This window comes from Xiphophorus couchianus, chromosome 11 (assembly GCF_001444195.1).
Source record: "Xiphophorus couchianus chromosome 11, X_couchianus-1.0, whole genome shotgun sequence".
Lineage (NCBI taxonomy): Eukaryota > Metazoa > Chordata > Actinopteri > Cyprinodontiformes > Poeciliidae > Xiphophorus > Xiphophorus couchianus.
The window spans coordinates 5,572,785-5,589,841 of NC_040238.1; the positions used below are offsets into that span (position 1 = coordinate 5,572,785).

The 17,057-nt window shown below is 38.0% G+C and overlaps 1 protein-coding gene and 1 long non-coding RNA gene across 2 annotated transcripts; both read right to left on the reverse strand.

Moving 5' to 3' along the window:
* Positions 1-843: 843 nt before the first annotated feature.
* LOC114152666 (uncharacterized) lies at positions 844-4,317 on the reverse strand. Its single transcript, XR_003597199.1, has 5 exons — positions 3,984-4,317; positions 1,762-3,904; positions 1,479-1,639; positions 1,243-1,363; positions 844-1,091 (listed from the first exon to the last, which is right to left on the reverse strand). It is a non-coding gene; the product is annotated as an uncharacterized LOC114152666 (long non-coding RNA).
* Positions 4,318-5,275: 958 nt separating this feature from the next.
* sar1b (secretion associated, Ras related GTPase 1B) lies at positions 5,276-17,057 on the reverse strand. Its single transcript, XM_028031557.1, has 7 exons — positions 16,879-17,057; positions 12,814-12,889; positions 10,768-10,887; positions 10,613-10,678; positions 9,367-9,470; positions 8,707-8,838; positions 5,276-7,623 (listed from the first exon to the last, which is right to left on the reverse strand). The coding sequence occupies exons 2-7, from the start codon at positions 12,869-12,871 to the stop codon at positions 7,507-7,509; spliced, it is 597 nt and encodes a 198-aa protein (XP_027887358.1). The 5' UTR covers positions 12,872-12,889; positions 16,879-17,057; the 3' UTR covers positions 5,276-7,506.

Sequence of the window (17,057 nt, forward strand, 5' to 3'; positions counted from 1 at the left end):
TGTAGGAAGTTCTCCTGACCAGCTGACCTGTTGTCTCTGCTCCGTCTTCTCAGCTCCTTCTCGGTGGTGTTTTTAGATGGCTGCTGGTTCTGAGCCCGGTTCTGGTTCTGCTGGAGGTTTCTTCCTGTTAGAGGAGAGTTCTTCCTCTCCACTGTGGCTACATGCACACTCCGTATGAGGAATTGATGTAAAGACAAGGACTCAACACAAGGGTGTAGCTGTGGCCCCCTGCTGGTCAGGAGGAGTGAATGCTGTAAGTAATGACTTCATGCAGTCTGCTGGGCTTCCTTCAGTATAAACTCTAAACTGTTTTATTAACTGAACCCAATGCATAGATAACTTGGATCAACTGGAATTCATGATCAAATTGTAATGACTTCAAAATGCCTTGACAACATTGTAGTGAATCATCATTATTAATACAAATTTGAATAGACCTTTGTTATTTTACTGTTTAATATGCAGCTTTTGTTTTGTATTGGTTGTTGGGGGGGGTTGTTTTGGTTGTTGGGGGGGGGGGGGGCTTGTTTTGGTTGTTGGGGGGGGTTGTTTTGGTTTGGCACATTTGTTGGTTTAGGTGTTCGGTTTTATACAGCGCCAATTCACAACAATGGTCTAAACGCACTTCGAAGTGAAATTTTTTTGTTCACATATATCCCAATTATAATTAGTACAATAAGCTAAATTAATTAAAACAGTTTAGAGTTTATACTGAAGGAAGCCCAGCAGACTGCATGAAGTCATTACTTACAGCATTCACTCCTCCTGACCAGCAGGGGGCCACAGCTACGCCCTTGTGTTGAGTCCTTGTCTTTACATCAATTCCTCATACGGAGCGTGGAGAGGAAGAACTCTCCTCTAACAGGAAGAAACCTCCAGCAGAACCAGAACCGGGCTCAGAACCAGCAGCCATCTGAAAACACCGCCGAGAAGGAGCTGAGAAGACGGAGCAGAGACACAACGGGTCAGTCTTTGAACAAAACTGTCCTTAAAAAAAAAAAAAAAATGTGATGAAGGCCTCTTCCCTCGGTCGATGGTGGAGCAATGAAGGGCCAAATCAGAGTCAAAATCAAGATCATCCAGGAGGATTCCTGAAGGACCACAAAATGGATACAGGTTTCAGGTCAAACCCTCTGCAACAGCTCAGTATAAATCACTTTTCAAAAAGTCATACTTGGAAATATTACTTAAAGAAAACTGGGAGAGTTTCAGTCAAAATGAATCAGGAGGAGTCTGCCTTACACTTGCAGGGTTTCCTCCAGAAAACCAACTGAACCCAACAGTAGAGTCACTAAGGTCATCCATCAGTGGGGCTGATGAAGGCCTTTTCAGTCAGTTGATGGTGGGGCGATGGAGAGGATTCCTGAAGGACAGAAAAACAGGGTGGATGCAGGTTTCAGGTCAAACCCTTTAACAGCTCAGAACAAAGTCATCGCTTTTGAAAAACTCACTTTAAAATATTATTTAACAGCAAATACCTGCAGCTTTTCTTAGGTCGTAAGGTCATCAATCAGCGAAGTGGGACGAGGGCCTCCTGCGGCGGGCGACGAGGGGCCTCCTGCGGCGGGCGACGAGGGGCCTCCTGCGGCGGGCGACGAGGGCCAAGTCTGAGACGAAAACAAGATGATGCAGGAGATTCCTGAAGAACAGGACAGAAAGACAACCAGATGGATGCAGGTTTCTGGTCAATGCCTTTAGCTGCGCAGAGTAAATAGTCATGTTTCAAAAACTCATACTTCTAAATATCACTAAAACAAATACCTGCAGCATTTCTTGGGTCATTATGGTCATCCATCAGTGGGGTGCAATGAAGGCCTTCTGCATCCTTTGTTGTTGTGGGGGGGGCAGGGTCCTGTGGGTTTGTCTGAAGGACTTTTCCCTTATGTGTTGTTTGTCTAGTCAGTTTTTGTCGTCACACACACACGTTTTCTACACAAGCTTTTTACACCGCCGCTCCTTTGCACACACCTTTTACAATAAATTCCACATTTGATCACAGACCAGAGAATCCCAGATTTGTTACGGTTGTTGTACCCGAGACCAGAATACCTACCTTTCATATAGATTACCAGATTTTCCTGCGTAGACTGTGGAATAGATCAACTGCTTTGTTGTACCTGTTACCAATTTTCTTTGAAATCCTCCAATGACTTCAAAGTCTTGAGGATTGGCTACAGGACGTAGCAAACCACATTTCCCACGGTTTGGTTCAGAGTCCAGTGCCATAGTGGCCTTCTTGATGTCCACAGGATCTTCAGTCTTCATGTCGACAAAAACTTGTTTGGCTTTTATATCTTCTTGCTCAGATTGTATTGACAAAGCCTTAAATTCTGAACCATGAGCTTGAAACTATTATTACTATAGACAAACTGAGGATGCACATGGTGACAGTGGAGAGGAAAAACTTCCCTTTAACAGGAAGACTTCCCTAATGAGGAAAAAAAAGATCACTACACCAATTATTTTAATTGGTTAAAAGTTATATAAGCTTAGGCAATGCCTCATAATGAAGATGTATGTACTGACAGTGGAGAGGAAAACTTCCCTTTAACAGGAACTAACCTCCAGCAGAACCAGAAGGTGGTTCTGAAAGGCCATCTGTCATGACCCCCGGGGGAATAGAAAGGACAGAGCAGAGAGACAGAAAGAAAGAGCTGCTGCAGGAGTATTTCTATATTGGAGAAAATAAAGCGTTAGTTGCAGTAGAAGCTCCTTTTGTGGCTTTATCAGAGAAAACAATAGTTAGGTGCAACACAAAGTATGCTGGTATGTTAGTCTAGGAGAGAAACTGGGTTAAAAACAGACTAAAAACTCTTAGACAGGTCCCACTGGCTCTCTAGAAGGAAAACTGTTAATTTAATTTGAAAACCTGCAAATGAGAGGGTGGATTAGGCAGTGAATATTACTTCTGTGACCTCTGACCTCCAGCAGATCTCTGTTGATCTCCGTCTTGCAGAAGAAATGAAATTGTTGTCCAGAAGAAATGAAGTCATCGTCCAGAAGAAATGAAATCACAAGAGGCCACGAGTTTGACGCAAAGACAACCGGTTGTCATGTTTAAGTTGTTGGACGTAAATAAAATTTGTTTGAGTTAAATTATTTAAGTATGGACCCCATTTCTGAATACTTACATTAGGTTTCAAACTAAGTATTAAGTACATACAAAAAATAAAAAAAGGTATGTATATTGAAATGTAAAAGACCTCATTTTCCACCCAAAAACATGTAGTATTCATCTAAAAGACAAATATCTTATGCAGCTATAATAAATGGCAACATAGAAACATGGAATTATCACCAATAATGTGTAGGTATGGTATCAAGGATTATTATAGTGACATTTACTTGATCTAACTCAATGACTTCCTGCAGCCTCTATACTGTATTCGCCAAAACCTTGGCAGCCATCTTTCTTTTAAGGCAAGTCCGATTTTTAACCATGAACTTCAGATTCCAACATGCTAATTACACCTAAACCTCCACAGGTCAACATGACCACAACCAAGACTTAAGGCTTTTAAACAGCAGAATCCTTCCCAGCTCATCGACTCTCAGCGGAGAATCAAACCAAACCAGCATCAGGCCTTGCGTTGGCCTTCAACAGCGTTAGCATCAGCAGCTAGCATCAAACCCGCAGCAGCTCCTACCCTGAGATGTCTTCTGGACCCGCCATCGAACAGTTGCTTGACTTAACCAACCTTTGATGGGTCGGGCGGATCCCCCAGGCAGCTTGAAGCGATCCTCAGCCTACAAGCCTGCTTGTAAATCCTCTTAACATCCATAATCGATTTGCTGCTAGTTCCAGACGCCATTGTTTTCCTCCACAGATATTTCAGGGACGCCATCAGCCAAACAAACCGCCTGAGACGCCAAGGTCGGCTCACTCTTCATCTGCTGCTCGGTTCTGCCACAAAAATAGCTTCAATAACTTAATCAGGAACAACACAAATAACTCAGAGTAAGGATTCCAAAAATTTACTTACCGAGTAACAACGCAGCTTTTTCCAACATGGCGCTCCCGCGGCCTGCTCGCCCACTCTAGCCGATCCTCAGCAGGTGAGTTTAGTCGCCAGTTTATTAGGCCTCAGGCAACACAAACCATTCCAGTTGGATTGGTTTGTGTTGCCAAACCAATTGGAAAAAGTTTTGCGTAATTTAGGCTATGCACTAAGAACGATGCGCGTCTTGGGAGAGCAGAAAAGATCATTTTTAAATCCGGGTTCCAGAGTTCATGAATATCACGCCGCCAGCTTGATGTCTCCGGCTGCCAGGTGCGAGCCGCGCCGTCTTTTGTCTTTCAAAACAATTAACGTCGAAGCTGCGCCATATTTATATCTAGTATGGCGCATGCGCCTCACGCTCATAAAAGACAAACATGGCGCTGTTCGACAGGGTTGCCAGATCTGACAATTTCCAGTTCAATGGTAAAACCTGGGGGCTGCACAGTAGCCCTGGTAGCACTGTTGCCTTGCAGCAAGAAGGTCCTGGGTTCGATTCCCGGCCGGGGTCTTTCTGCATGGAGTTTGCATGTTCTCCCTGTGCATGCGTGGGTTCTCTCCGGGTACTCCGGCTTCCTCCCACAGTCCAAAAACATGACTGTTAGGTTAATTGGTCTCTCTAAATTCTCCCTAGGTGTGAGTGTGTGTGTGAATGGTTGTTTGTCCTGTATGTCTCTGTGTTGCCCTGCGACAGACTGGCGACCTGTCCAGGGTGAACCCCGCCTCTCGCCCGGAACGTAGCTGGAGATGGGCACCAGCAACCCTCCCGACCCCATTAGGGACAAAGGGAGAACAGAAAATGGATGGATGGATGGATGGATGGTAAAACCTGGCCAACTGCAAAAAACAGCCCAAATCTCAAACCCTAATAAAGCTGGTGAAAATAGCAGTTTATCCCCAATATAGTTTTAGAATAATTTAGGAAAATAGTGACATTTATATATATTTTTTATAATGTAAGACTGAAGACACGTTTCAAGCTTTGAAAATGTACATTTTAGTAAGAACAACAATTTATCTCTAATCCAGTTTTAGAATAGTTTAGAGAAACAGTGAAATGTTATATTTCACATATATAACTTATACTGCTACTCCAGTCCTCCACTCCTAAACAACTTATTAAATAATTGTGTAAATGTGTAAGTGACTTATTAAAACTCTCCACTCATTCTGTCAGAACAATAAGGTTGAGTCTAGTCAAAGGTTTTCACTTTTTAGTTTTAAATCAAGATTAGTTATTTTCTAAGAAAGCAACAGGACATGAAATGACACAACAGTCCAACCAGATCATCTTTATTATTCATCTTTTGCTTCATTTTACGTTTAGAAAATTCAAATCACACAAAAGTTTTCTGTCCAGATAATAAATGTATTTATTTTTAATGATGGACAAAATTATACCAAATTCTGCAAGCTGTTGATTGGCAGACAGAGTTTTACATTTTGTTACCTTACTGGCAGGAATATTAAATCTGTATTTTTAATTATATTTTTTCAATGAAATGAAGATACAAGGAGCTTAAAATATATTTTAAAATAGAAACAAGATGCAAAGTTTGAACTTATTGCTACTTTTCCAAACAGGCTGAAATGTAGAAAGGACACAGATACAAACGTTTAATTTAATGTTTAATTTACTTCTTTACAGAGACCTTACTGGTCCCACTTACCATGCAGGCTTTTTTACCTTTTTGAATTTGAGCTCAAAAAATCTTTATTTTTTATTCCCATTAACATTTATTCTGTTTTTGTCTTTTTTGTCATTATTAAATATTTCATAAAACAAAATTGAACAAACAAAAACCTTAGTTATTTGTGAGAAAAGGTACCCAAAACATCCTGAAATCACATTTCCAAAACCTTGCTCATGCCACAACCTATTGAATAGTTTCAAGCCCAGACTTTGACTAGGCCAATCCAGAACCCTCCATCTGGCTGATTTCAGATATAAATTACATGCATTTCCTCAGGTTCTGTAAAATATTAAAACTTGTGGCAAAAAAGCACAACCTATATCCTGTATTACACTTTTTTACTTAATCATATTTTTTTGCCAGATTTTTTCCATTAATTTCAGAAATATTTTGGTTTGTTTTTTTTAGTAAACACGGGATAAAAAATAAATCTTTTCCTCCACATTTGTGTTAACAGCCTTACTAATATTGACAATTTATGTAAATATATACATTCTATTCCTGAAAACCACTTTATGTTGCTCAGCACAAATAAAATTAGATTGACTGATCCGATTATTCATTGCAAACATTTATTACATTTTGTAATGATGCAAACAACAGCAGGTCCCATTCATGTTGGAACATCTCATTACTTATTCATGAGGGATGAAAGAGACACAAAGGGACAGGGACAGATTAAAGTATATTATGCACATTTCCATTGTTTCCTTAAAAAAACAAAAACTTGACAATCATCTCTAGTTGGTAATTTTGGCATCGTGTTCCCTCGTACAGAGTTAATAATAGTTCTTAAAAATAATCAAAAGAACAAGGCATGCATAATAGTTCCTGTTAATGCACATATTTCAAAGGTTACCACTCAGAAATAGAAAATCCATGTACGATGTTTGTGTACATTTCATATATTTATATTTAATATGGTCCCTTTGTCGGAGGTGTCCTAGGCCTGTCTACCTGTCTCCGCTGTTTTCACCAAATTCACCCTGTCAAAACGTCTCACTTGCTTCTAATATTGCCTAATTTTAACCACCGTCTCTTTATTCCTCCCTCATCTCTTTATGGCGTATTACGGTTGGCCGATTTGATTCCTTTAAATATCTATCTTTGCGTCAGCTGAACATTGTGATATCTACATAATTTTATCAAAGAGTTATAGCCAGTATCATATTCTATTGTGAAACAAAAACAAAAAGAAGTTGGCTCCATTTTAAAAAGGGAGCCTGCTCAGAGGCTGGACAGAAAGAGATATGGATCTAATTTTGATACACTAAGATAAACGCACTGCTCCATTCAAATACACGGGAAACAGCCAAATGTGTGATGGTGAGGGCAATTTTTAAATTTACTCAAACCATGTTAAAGAAAGCAACAAAAAGAAAACACTGATTAAATACAACGTGGAATGAATTTATCTGTTAAAAAAGTGTACTGCTGTGTGGCCGTCTCTGAGTTTGGGGGAAGGAAGAAGTTTATTTAGCAACAGAATCAAACATTTTTAAACTTCTGAGTCTATCGGAAGAGGAGGACAGCAAACGACAGACATGGTGTAGAAAAGATTCAACCATTTCAACGTGAACCCCTCTCTCTTGGAAAAAATGAAATAAAAATAAAGAGATGATGATGAAAGTGAGTGTGTGTGAACCAAATGTTCGACCAATAAAAGTCTATTGGGGTCGAGTCGTACTGGTTTCTCTGGAGGCGAAGGCAGACTTGATTAACCGAACGGGGCTGAGAGGATGATGATGGCGGCGTCTGGAACAGCTGGTTTTGGCGCCCCCTAGCCGATGGTGTAGTGGGAGGCGGGGCCTGGTTTAGTCGATGTACTGGGACAGCCAGCGGAAGCCCTCGCCGTAGCCCTGCCTCTTCAACACGCTGCACATGAAAACCTCCAGCGGTCTCGTGTTCAGCTCCTTCATGGGAACGTTGCCCTGGAGACCAAAAAAGGTCAAAACAGTTCAGTTTTTATCCAACAGATCACCGCTACGCAGGAGAGTTAAACATTAGGAATTAATTACTGATCTATTGATTATTCTGACAAATTTTTAAAATTGACTAACCACTTTAGCCGTTTTTATACATTAGAAATACCTACTATAAAAAAATAGTCATTTGTTTAGTTTTAATAAAGGTGTACAGATTTATCAGAGGCGATTTCCTTACTTTTAGATCAGCTGATAATCTGTGGGTGAATTTTTGTTTTTATATTATCAGAAAAATTGAATCATCAGATAGAAAATCGTCTCACAGCCACGCTGGGTTCTGCTTTCACAGCGGCGTTAGCTACACTTTCTACAGTTTTGGTTTAATTACTATTCTAATTAGCTAATTATCAGAATATTCAATCATTTATGAAATCATTCTTTCAATAATTGATTCATTGTGATTAATCCAATTAAGTATTAAAATTATGTTTTATTTTCGCTTTTCTTTGCATTGTAGACTGAACACAAACTCATCCTTGTAGTTTTAAAGTTAATTTTACCTCATAAACCTTAAACATTAGTATAACAGTAAACATTTTAACACGGAACTTTTAGTTCATCAGTTTTCTTATTTTTCTTTGTTTTACTTAGTTGATCAATATCAGCTTTGTTAAAGAGCTGAAGAAGTTTGTTAATAAATTCTTTTATTTTGGAGAGAAGTTGTTGATGTTTAATATGAATATATTTGTAAATTCACTCCGTCTATTGTTCTATATCTCTCCAGGCAGGTTTTCATGAAACAACTGAGAGCTGATTGGCTGTTATTTCCTGCTAATCAGCCGATGATGGATAAAAGAGGTTCAACAACAAATGGAGTCCAATAGAAATGTTTTATCTGATATGACTTTTTCCATTCTCACATTTCCATATTTGAAAAACCTGAATCCAAATTCAAAAACATTTCCAGACTGTAAAAAAAAAAAAGACGGATGATTTTGTTCCTCTGTTATTCGTGTCAGTCTTTGAGTTATTTTATCTTTTTATTTGTTTCTTGAACCAGAAAGCAGATCGTTTGCTCCGTTTCCTCACCTTGCCTGTCGTCTGTCCGTATAATCCAAAACATTCGCGCAGCTTCTCCTCGCTCACAGCTTCAGGCCTGTCGATTTTGTTGCCAAGGATTAAGATAGGCACATTTCCGATGGTCTCGTCTGTCATTAACGCCTAGAAAAGTGGATAAAAAAGAGCTGTAATTATAGATCACTGAAACAGTAAATGTGAGATTAAATCCCAATCCCAGCAAAAAGCATAATATAAAATATTCAATCTGTAAAATCTAGTAGAAATCCAACAATGTTTTTACTAATGTTTTTTATGTTTTGTAAATATGTTGTTAAAGTATTTTATAGATGAATATTACCTTTATCCAAATTCTGTCCCAGTTTTTAACAAAATAATTCAAAGGAAATCCACAGAAAAGCTGAAAGCTCAGAAGTTTGATGATATATAAAAGTTATTGCTATCGGTGATACAGACCCTGTATTTACATATGCAGAATCAAGATCCTCGACTGGCAAAGAGCTCAGAAATGGCAGAAAGCTGAATGTTTTCGTTCCCACATTAACCTTTCTATCTGTGCTGGAGAAAGACTTTGTCACATGTGCAGAAATTTTCCCAAACTGAAACGAGAAACCTGAAATATTCACCTTTCTGTCACAAACTATTCCATCACTAAAAGCAGCCGACACTCACATCAAGTTCTGCTTTAGATTCAGCCATTCTCTGGAGGTCTGCACAGTCCACGATGAAGACGATCCCGTTAATGGCAGGGAGGTAGGTTTTCCACACTCTCCGGGCTGCAGAGGCAAAAAATAACCAACTTGTCAAGTAAACTGAAGATGAAAATAAAGAAAATCTCAATTTATGTATAGACCCACTCGCTGCATGTTATAGTTTACAAATGGAAATTTTGATCATGTGCTCAACGCTGGAGGGCAAAAAGATGATTCTTTTCCATCCATAGCAGCACTGCAGCAAAGCGAAAATAACGCAGAAAAAGTGCTGAAGAATAACTCAAAACCACTTTTATTCTGGCTACACACAGACTCGTTGCCATAGGAACAGACAACCCTACCAATATATGAGGTTTCAACACTAAAAAACACTCAAACATTTCCACACACAGAGCAGAACATTCAGTCAGTTAGTTTTATGTTTTCAGGCTCGACGTTTGTTTAGTGATTATTAATAATGATCGCTGTGGTACATTAGCTACCGCTGCTATCAGCTAAGCTAACACCGTGGTGGTAGATTAGCTACCGCTGCTATTAGCTAAGCTAACACCGTGGTGGTAGATTAGCTACTGCTGCTATTAGCTAAGCTAAGACCGTGGTGGTAGATTAGCTACTGCTGCTATTAGCTAAGCCAGCATTTTCCAGCCCTGGTCCTCCAGACTCACTGCCCTGCATGTTTTAGGTATTTTCTTGCTTCAGTCCAGCTGATTTCAATTGATGACTGATTAACTGGTGTTTGTTGAACTGCAATCAGTTGATAGATTAGCTAATTTAAACACTTGCTCTACTTATGATCTGTCAGAGTTGGTATTTATGTCGCCTTTTTAAAAATTTTTAACTGAACTGAAAAACAGAATTCTGCAGCACATCAACATGTTAATTCTGTCATAGTCAAGCTAGCATAACTGAGCTACTTCCATCTGATTCACTATTTTTTCCTGATTTAAACTTTTCCCTGACCTTGTTATCTAGTTGTGTTAGTAGCGAAGCACTGCATCCATTTTTCTTTTATATATCTGACATACATTTAAGATTTAGCGCGTTATGCTGACAATTTGGCAGCTAAAACCCATGCTAGTCATCGTTAGCTAGGAGCTTTTTTGCCCTCCAGCAGAAAGCTGTGGACGGGATCTTGTGCATGTGATGCCATGCTGCAGCAGGTCTGTGTGTGTATTTATATATATATAAAAAAATGAATTACACACCTTGTGCGTGGCCTCCAAGGTCAAAAGTGGTGAATGTCATGCCAGCAATCGTCAGCTCCTCTGATGCTGGGGAAAGAAACCAAAAACCCAGATTTACAAACTGCTGCATTATGTTTCCGAGTTATTGTATTTGCTAGAATGTGGAAACAACTGACTTGGGTGTAAAGTTGGCACATGCTGTCCCAGTCTGTCATCTTTGAGCATGTGCAGTAGCGTCGTTTTGCCAGCATTGTCCAGGCCAAGAAATACTAACTTGCCCGATTTCTTGTACAGTCCTAAAATTAGAAGCAAACTTAGAAATGTATTTTTATATTAAATAAAAATATTTCTGGTGCATGCTACACAAAGGACAAAGTTTCTGTTCTTTGTTGCTTTTGTTTAAATTGTTTAAAGGACAAAGAACTAAAAGCAAACTCAACAACATTAGATCAAGTTCTTTATTATCTGTTATGCAACTATGGAAACAAATACACAATGCTACAAATACAACAGAAGTTGAATAAAACACATTTCATAAAGATACCAGGTCCAGCACCAGGTCTGCTGTCTGATTTCTGAATGAGCTGATATTTTTAGAACAAGTCGCTAAGAACTGAGAAAAGAACCAAGTGGGCAAAAAGCATCATGTGAAGCACTTTCTGTTGTCTTGTTGGCAAAATGTGCACCACAGAGAAACATGCTAATGAGTTTGTTCCTTCACCTGTTCCTCCACGGCTGAGAGTGAAGTTTATGAAACTCTGCTGTGCTTCGGGACTTGATGTGAGAAAAGTAACATTTCTCTCAACTGGGCTGAATAAACCGGATGAAAGGTGCAAACTGAAGCCGCTCCTCACTCAGCTGAGTCAGCACAGCGAAACTCAGAGGATTTATAAGATTTGTGCCTGAGTCAGTGCTGCTGAACGTCATCGTTACTCACAGCACTCTGAGCAACCTGTCAAACTGGGAGAACTGGAACAATCGCTGCATGTCGCTCTGACTGAAACTGGAGCAGCGCACTGGGGAAAAGACCTACTGGTACACTTCAGGGATCTAACGCTAGTGTCAATCTAGAGCAGGGGTGGGCAACTCCAGGCCTCGAGGGCCGGACTCCTGCAACTTTTAGATGCATCTCCACTTCAACACACCTGAGTCAAATAATGAGGTCATTAGCAGGACTCTGGAGAACCTGACTGCACTTGGGAGGTGATTCAGCTGCTGGATTCAAGTGTGTTGGACCAGGGAGACTTGCAAGAGTTGCAGGACACCGGCCCTCGAGGACCAGGATTGCCCACCCCTGATCTAGAGTCTAGTCCAAACATGAAGCGGATGGAGGAGGGACTTGTATTTCAAAATAATATTTCCTTTTTTTGCTTTAAGAGATTAAGATTATAGAAGAGGATTAGGGCCACTGGAAAAAAATAATCTGACTTTATTCTCAGAATTTCTCAAGATTAAAGTCAGAAATTTAAAGAAAAAACTCAGAATTCGAAAGAACAAAAGTCCGAATTTTCATCCTCCGTCCAAATAAAAAGTAAAACAACAAAAAAAAAACCAACTCAGAATTCTGAGCTAAAAGATATAAATTATATCTTTTGTTGTTTTTCAGTATAAACGTCCTGAACAGACAGGTTGACATTCTTCTGTTCGATGTTGAGGTCAAAATGTAAAAATCTCAGCAGACTCTTAACGATTCCCAGGAACAAACAGACGACTGAATATTTCAAATATCAAACTAAATCAAATCAGTTGTCATTTCTGAAGCTCTGTTTTGGTTACAGAAGCAAAACTTGCAATAATGTTGGTCATTTTTAAGCCATAGATATGAGTTGTTATAAATATTTAACCCAACATTGCTTTTTCTGCCAGGTGTAAATTTCAGCTATAAAATGAAATAAATTCAGCATTTGCTGAAAAGGTTTTGGCAAACAAACAAATATATTTCCTTTGTAATTCTCTTTTGCTGCATTAAATGTACATTAGCATATTATTTATGAGCATAGCATCTCTGACTACAGGGGTTTACAGAATTAGTCAATATTCTTTGACGTGTCAGCAGTTCTCTGTTCAGCAATACTGAAATGGAAACAACCAGCAGTTTCACCAAAACTTTACCTCAAACTTCATGCTCTGTTCTGTATAATTAGGCAACAATTTTCTTTTTATTCTTGGCTTTCTCTTGGTATAAAAAGCTGTGATAGTATCTCAAGGACTTTAGCACTCACCTAAAAACTGTAGTACGCTATTGAAACCGCTATAAATCCAATCGAATAGGAATGACATATCCGGAGCTGTTGAATTCTGCAAGACAAAACAAAAGAAAGAAGAAGTCATTAATGGAAAAACAAATATAAGGAAACACAAAATGTTTAGTTTGTGTGAATCTAGTTCCTTCGGTGAACGCCTTACCCATCCAAAACACAAAATAAATACAGGAACGTTTCAGCACTTAAACTGTTCTGGTAACAACCTGCTGAAGATGCAAAAAACGGCTCCGGAAATGTATGTTTTACAGAAATTAGCCATAAATGGGATTACAATTAAAACAGAAACTGATGGAAAAGCAAAGACAGAAATAAGTACACCTTTAATTTAATAAAATCTAATATCATTTAACAAAAATAATAATTTTTGGAGACAAATCACAAGAAAGAAAGTTTTCTTTAATAAAAATCTATTGCAGCAACATTAATTAGAACAATGAAGCGTTTCTTCACCTAATGATTAACTTTTGTTAAAATCAGAGCAACATATCTGGAGCAGGAACACAATCTGGAAAAACCTCCAAACTAAAGACAGTTTTATAAATCACTATAACTGTAAAGTCAAGAGCTCATTATGATTCATATATAGTTTACGGTTTCTTATCACCTTATCCTTACAAGCTCATTTTGACTGTGATTAAATATCAGAGGAGGCAGAGTATCCAAAACTATACTCAAGTAAAAGTAGAAATACTTCAACATAATTTTACTCAAGTCTAAATAAAAAGTAGCCGTTCAGGAAATAACTTGAAAGTAAAAAAAGTATTTGGTAAAAAGTTTATTCAAGGACTGAGTAAATGATCAAATCATCAATTATTTAATATGCTCTAAGTTGCTTTTTATATTAACAGCATTTTATATTTTTACAATTTATAGGATTTTATATTTTATTTTATCTACAACTACTACTCAGTGGTAGTTGTTATTGTGTCTTGTCTCTATGCTGTAACTGCGAAGTAATTTCCCTGCTGGGATGAATAAAGTACTTCTATTCTATTCTATTCTATAAAAATTCAGGGTTTCCCCCAGAAAACGTCCTCAGCCAGACGGTCAGAAATGTAAAAATATTACTGGCTAATTACATGTTATGGGAAAACATCGCCAGTGAAACGCTATTTAAACCCAGAACTAGTCTAAAAACAACAAATGAAAAAATATAATCAAAATGAATATTAAATATTTGAACTTCTGTTTAATCCAAATTAAGTCGGCGGCTCCATGAGGCCCCCAGGACTTCAGGGCCCCATAAATGCTAATATTTTAACACAGATACATGAATGTAACATTTGTTTATTGACATGATCAATGCTACAAAATTTGATTTAATGGTTTCAGCATACATAGATGAAAAGATGTTAAATTGTATAACTTTTAAATTTAATTTTAAGGAGCTGGTAAGTTTACTTTCTAAAAGTTCAAACAATCTTCATAGTTAAACTGTTTTGTTACCATAGCAACAATCTGATGCTGTGAGTTTAATCTTTTGAGTTTGAGATTTTGAGTTTGTTCACAAATAAATAAACTGTAATTATAACTGATTGTTTTTATGTTGGCCAGTTAATCTACTCTCCCTCTCCCAGATTAAATCCAACCCAGAAGCTGTTAGAGGTGCTGATGGTTTTAGCAGCAAGAGGGGCCCCTAGGTCAGATTCTGCCCCAGGCCTCATGCAGCCTTGGACCGGCCCTGCAGGATGAGTTCAATCTGCTGCACTGAGCAGAGATGAGCAACAAACTGAGATTTAATTTAATGCTAATGTGGTTTTAGCAGCTCTAACATTTCTGTCTGTTGAGTTTTTAATAAAAGACACAGAAACTGTTTTGGTTGCTCCTCTGCCAATGAAACACTCAGAGCAACAGAGACCCGTGCAATCCAGCATAATAATAATAAAAAAAGCGATTTTTAAAAAATTAATTTCCTAAAAACAAAAACAAGCTACGCTTAGCCTGGTGTGGAGGGGGCTAGTAAAGCCTGGCGGGCCGCCAGGCTTATAATGCACTGGGGCAAACCCTGAAATTACATCATCAGACCAACCAAAATATAAAGTTATGCGGAAATTTTGGTATTTTAAGGACTAAATTACAATAAATCATATAAGTAATGAAAAAAAATTATAAACTCGGGCAAAATAAAATGTTTCTAAATCAGCTTCTTTCAATGAAAACCTCTGAAACTGCAGGTGTGTGTCTGGTGGATTTCTGGTTAAAACAAGTTTGTTTTTCATTCAGTGGAAAGAAAATATGAAAATTTTACTCAAGTAAGAATAGAGATACTTCATAATAAACTTACTCAAGTAAAAGTAAAATGTAGTAAAATTTTAAGGAAATTTAAAATAAATCATGTAAATGTAACTAGTTACTAAATCCCATAAGTCAGAAGGAGTTATAAAATTAAAAGTTTCCTCGTTAAGGTTTGCTCACTGCTGATTTCCAACCCCATCATCATCATCAGTGACTGATCCTGAAGCATATAGCGCGGTAAGCCAGCGCTGACCTCCAGCCTTAATTACGCAACGTTCAAACAACTCCAGGGCTAAAGTATAAGGTAGACAAAGGTCAAGATCAGACAAATACAAAATACAGCTGATGTCAGACATGTAAGTGGTCTGATGCACCAGAGAGGGAAACTAACTAGTTGAGACATTTCTTAAAGCTACAACAGAAACTTGAATTAAAGTCTCTGGAGTTCAGAGCATTGTACTGAGGCTTCACTCGTTTTTACTCAAGCTGAAATGTGTCACAGGTCTGAGGCTCTGAACTAATTGTTCTGTTACTATTTTCTATGAACTTTGATCAAGTCGAACTGTTCACTAATATAAACAATGATCTGATAAATGTGATTAATATCCACTGACAATCATTTCTGGATTTGTACCTCATTAATTTCCAATTTCAGACAAGAGAAATCCATACAGTAAAGATAATTGGTTCAATTCATCTGACCTTTTGACCCCAGTTATTACAACCAGTATCACCTGATGAGATTACACATACTATTTCTTTATGGAAAGGATAAAGATACAACAGTTTTCATTTTAGCCTAAATGTTATTACAGAAAATCAAACAAATATCAAAAATCTTGATTAGATTAAGAAAAACAGGAGTTGGGATGTAAATCCTGTGACAACTCCTAATGATAACATCACTGTCGCCAGTGAATACAAATATATTTTCACAGTTTAGGTTTTAAAATTAAACAGATTTTAAATATTTTTGAGGGACTCAATCAGTGATTGTTTACTATTATAGCAAACTATGAAAGCCAGTGTAATATCAAAATGTTATCTTATTACAAATATTTTTACAAAGCCATCCTACCAAAAAAATCAAACTTTTAAAATGTGTTTATTATAACGTCTGTCGTTCCTACATTTAATGAACATGCGTAATAACGTTATATTTCTGCCCTAACTTTACACAACAATGTTAACGTTAGCTGAGTCTATTTAAATGTACACACATGTAACAGTCTCTGCTAACAAAATAAAAACCAGCAGCTACTCTGGGATAGTGTGATACCTACTTTGGGCTGTCATACTTCTAAAGGTTTCACAACATTAAAATGAGAAGAAGCGACATTTTAGGCTACGTGAGATAGGACCTATATCTTATGAAAAACAAGCATACAATGTCATAGCTCTTGTTTAATTTAAAATGATGGGTAACAAATATTTTAGATCAACATCAGTTAACGACCTGAGAACAAGCTACGTGTCATATTTAGTAGGCGACGTCGCTCCGAGTCGCTACTAGCGGCGCTAGCTAATTAGCAGTTAGCTAGACAAATAGTTATCTGATTGCCTAAACGCAGCAGGATTTGGGGTAACAATTGTGTTTCTCGATGTAATATTACCAAGAACTGTTATTACGCTAAGAATAATACATGTGTAGTTAATATCAAGTTTAAAAAAGCTCAATCGAAGCAAAAGATGAATGCTAATGTAGCATCGTTAGCTACCGGGGAAACAAGCTAAAAAAGCCGACTGCTCACCTCCGTTTTTGTTGTGAAATATGATCAAAAGACTTACCGGTTGTTTAGATGTAGATTTATTTACCAAGTGCCTAGGCTCTAACAGTCATGTAAATTAATCTGTCGGTCAAAGGGAACAGGGAGAGCGGCTGCCAGGTCTTCCTCAGCCCTTTCGTATTTTGTTACTGAGCCACGACACTGCAATGGCTGTTCTGCTACTCCCCAGCCGCTTCCTGC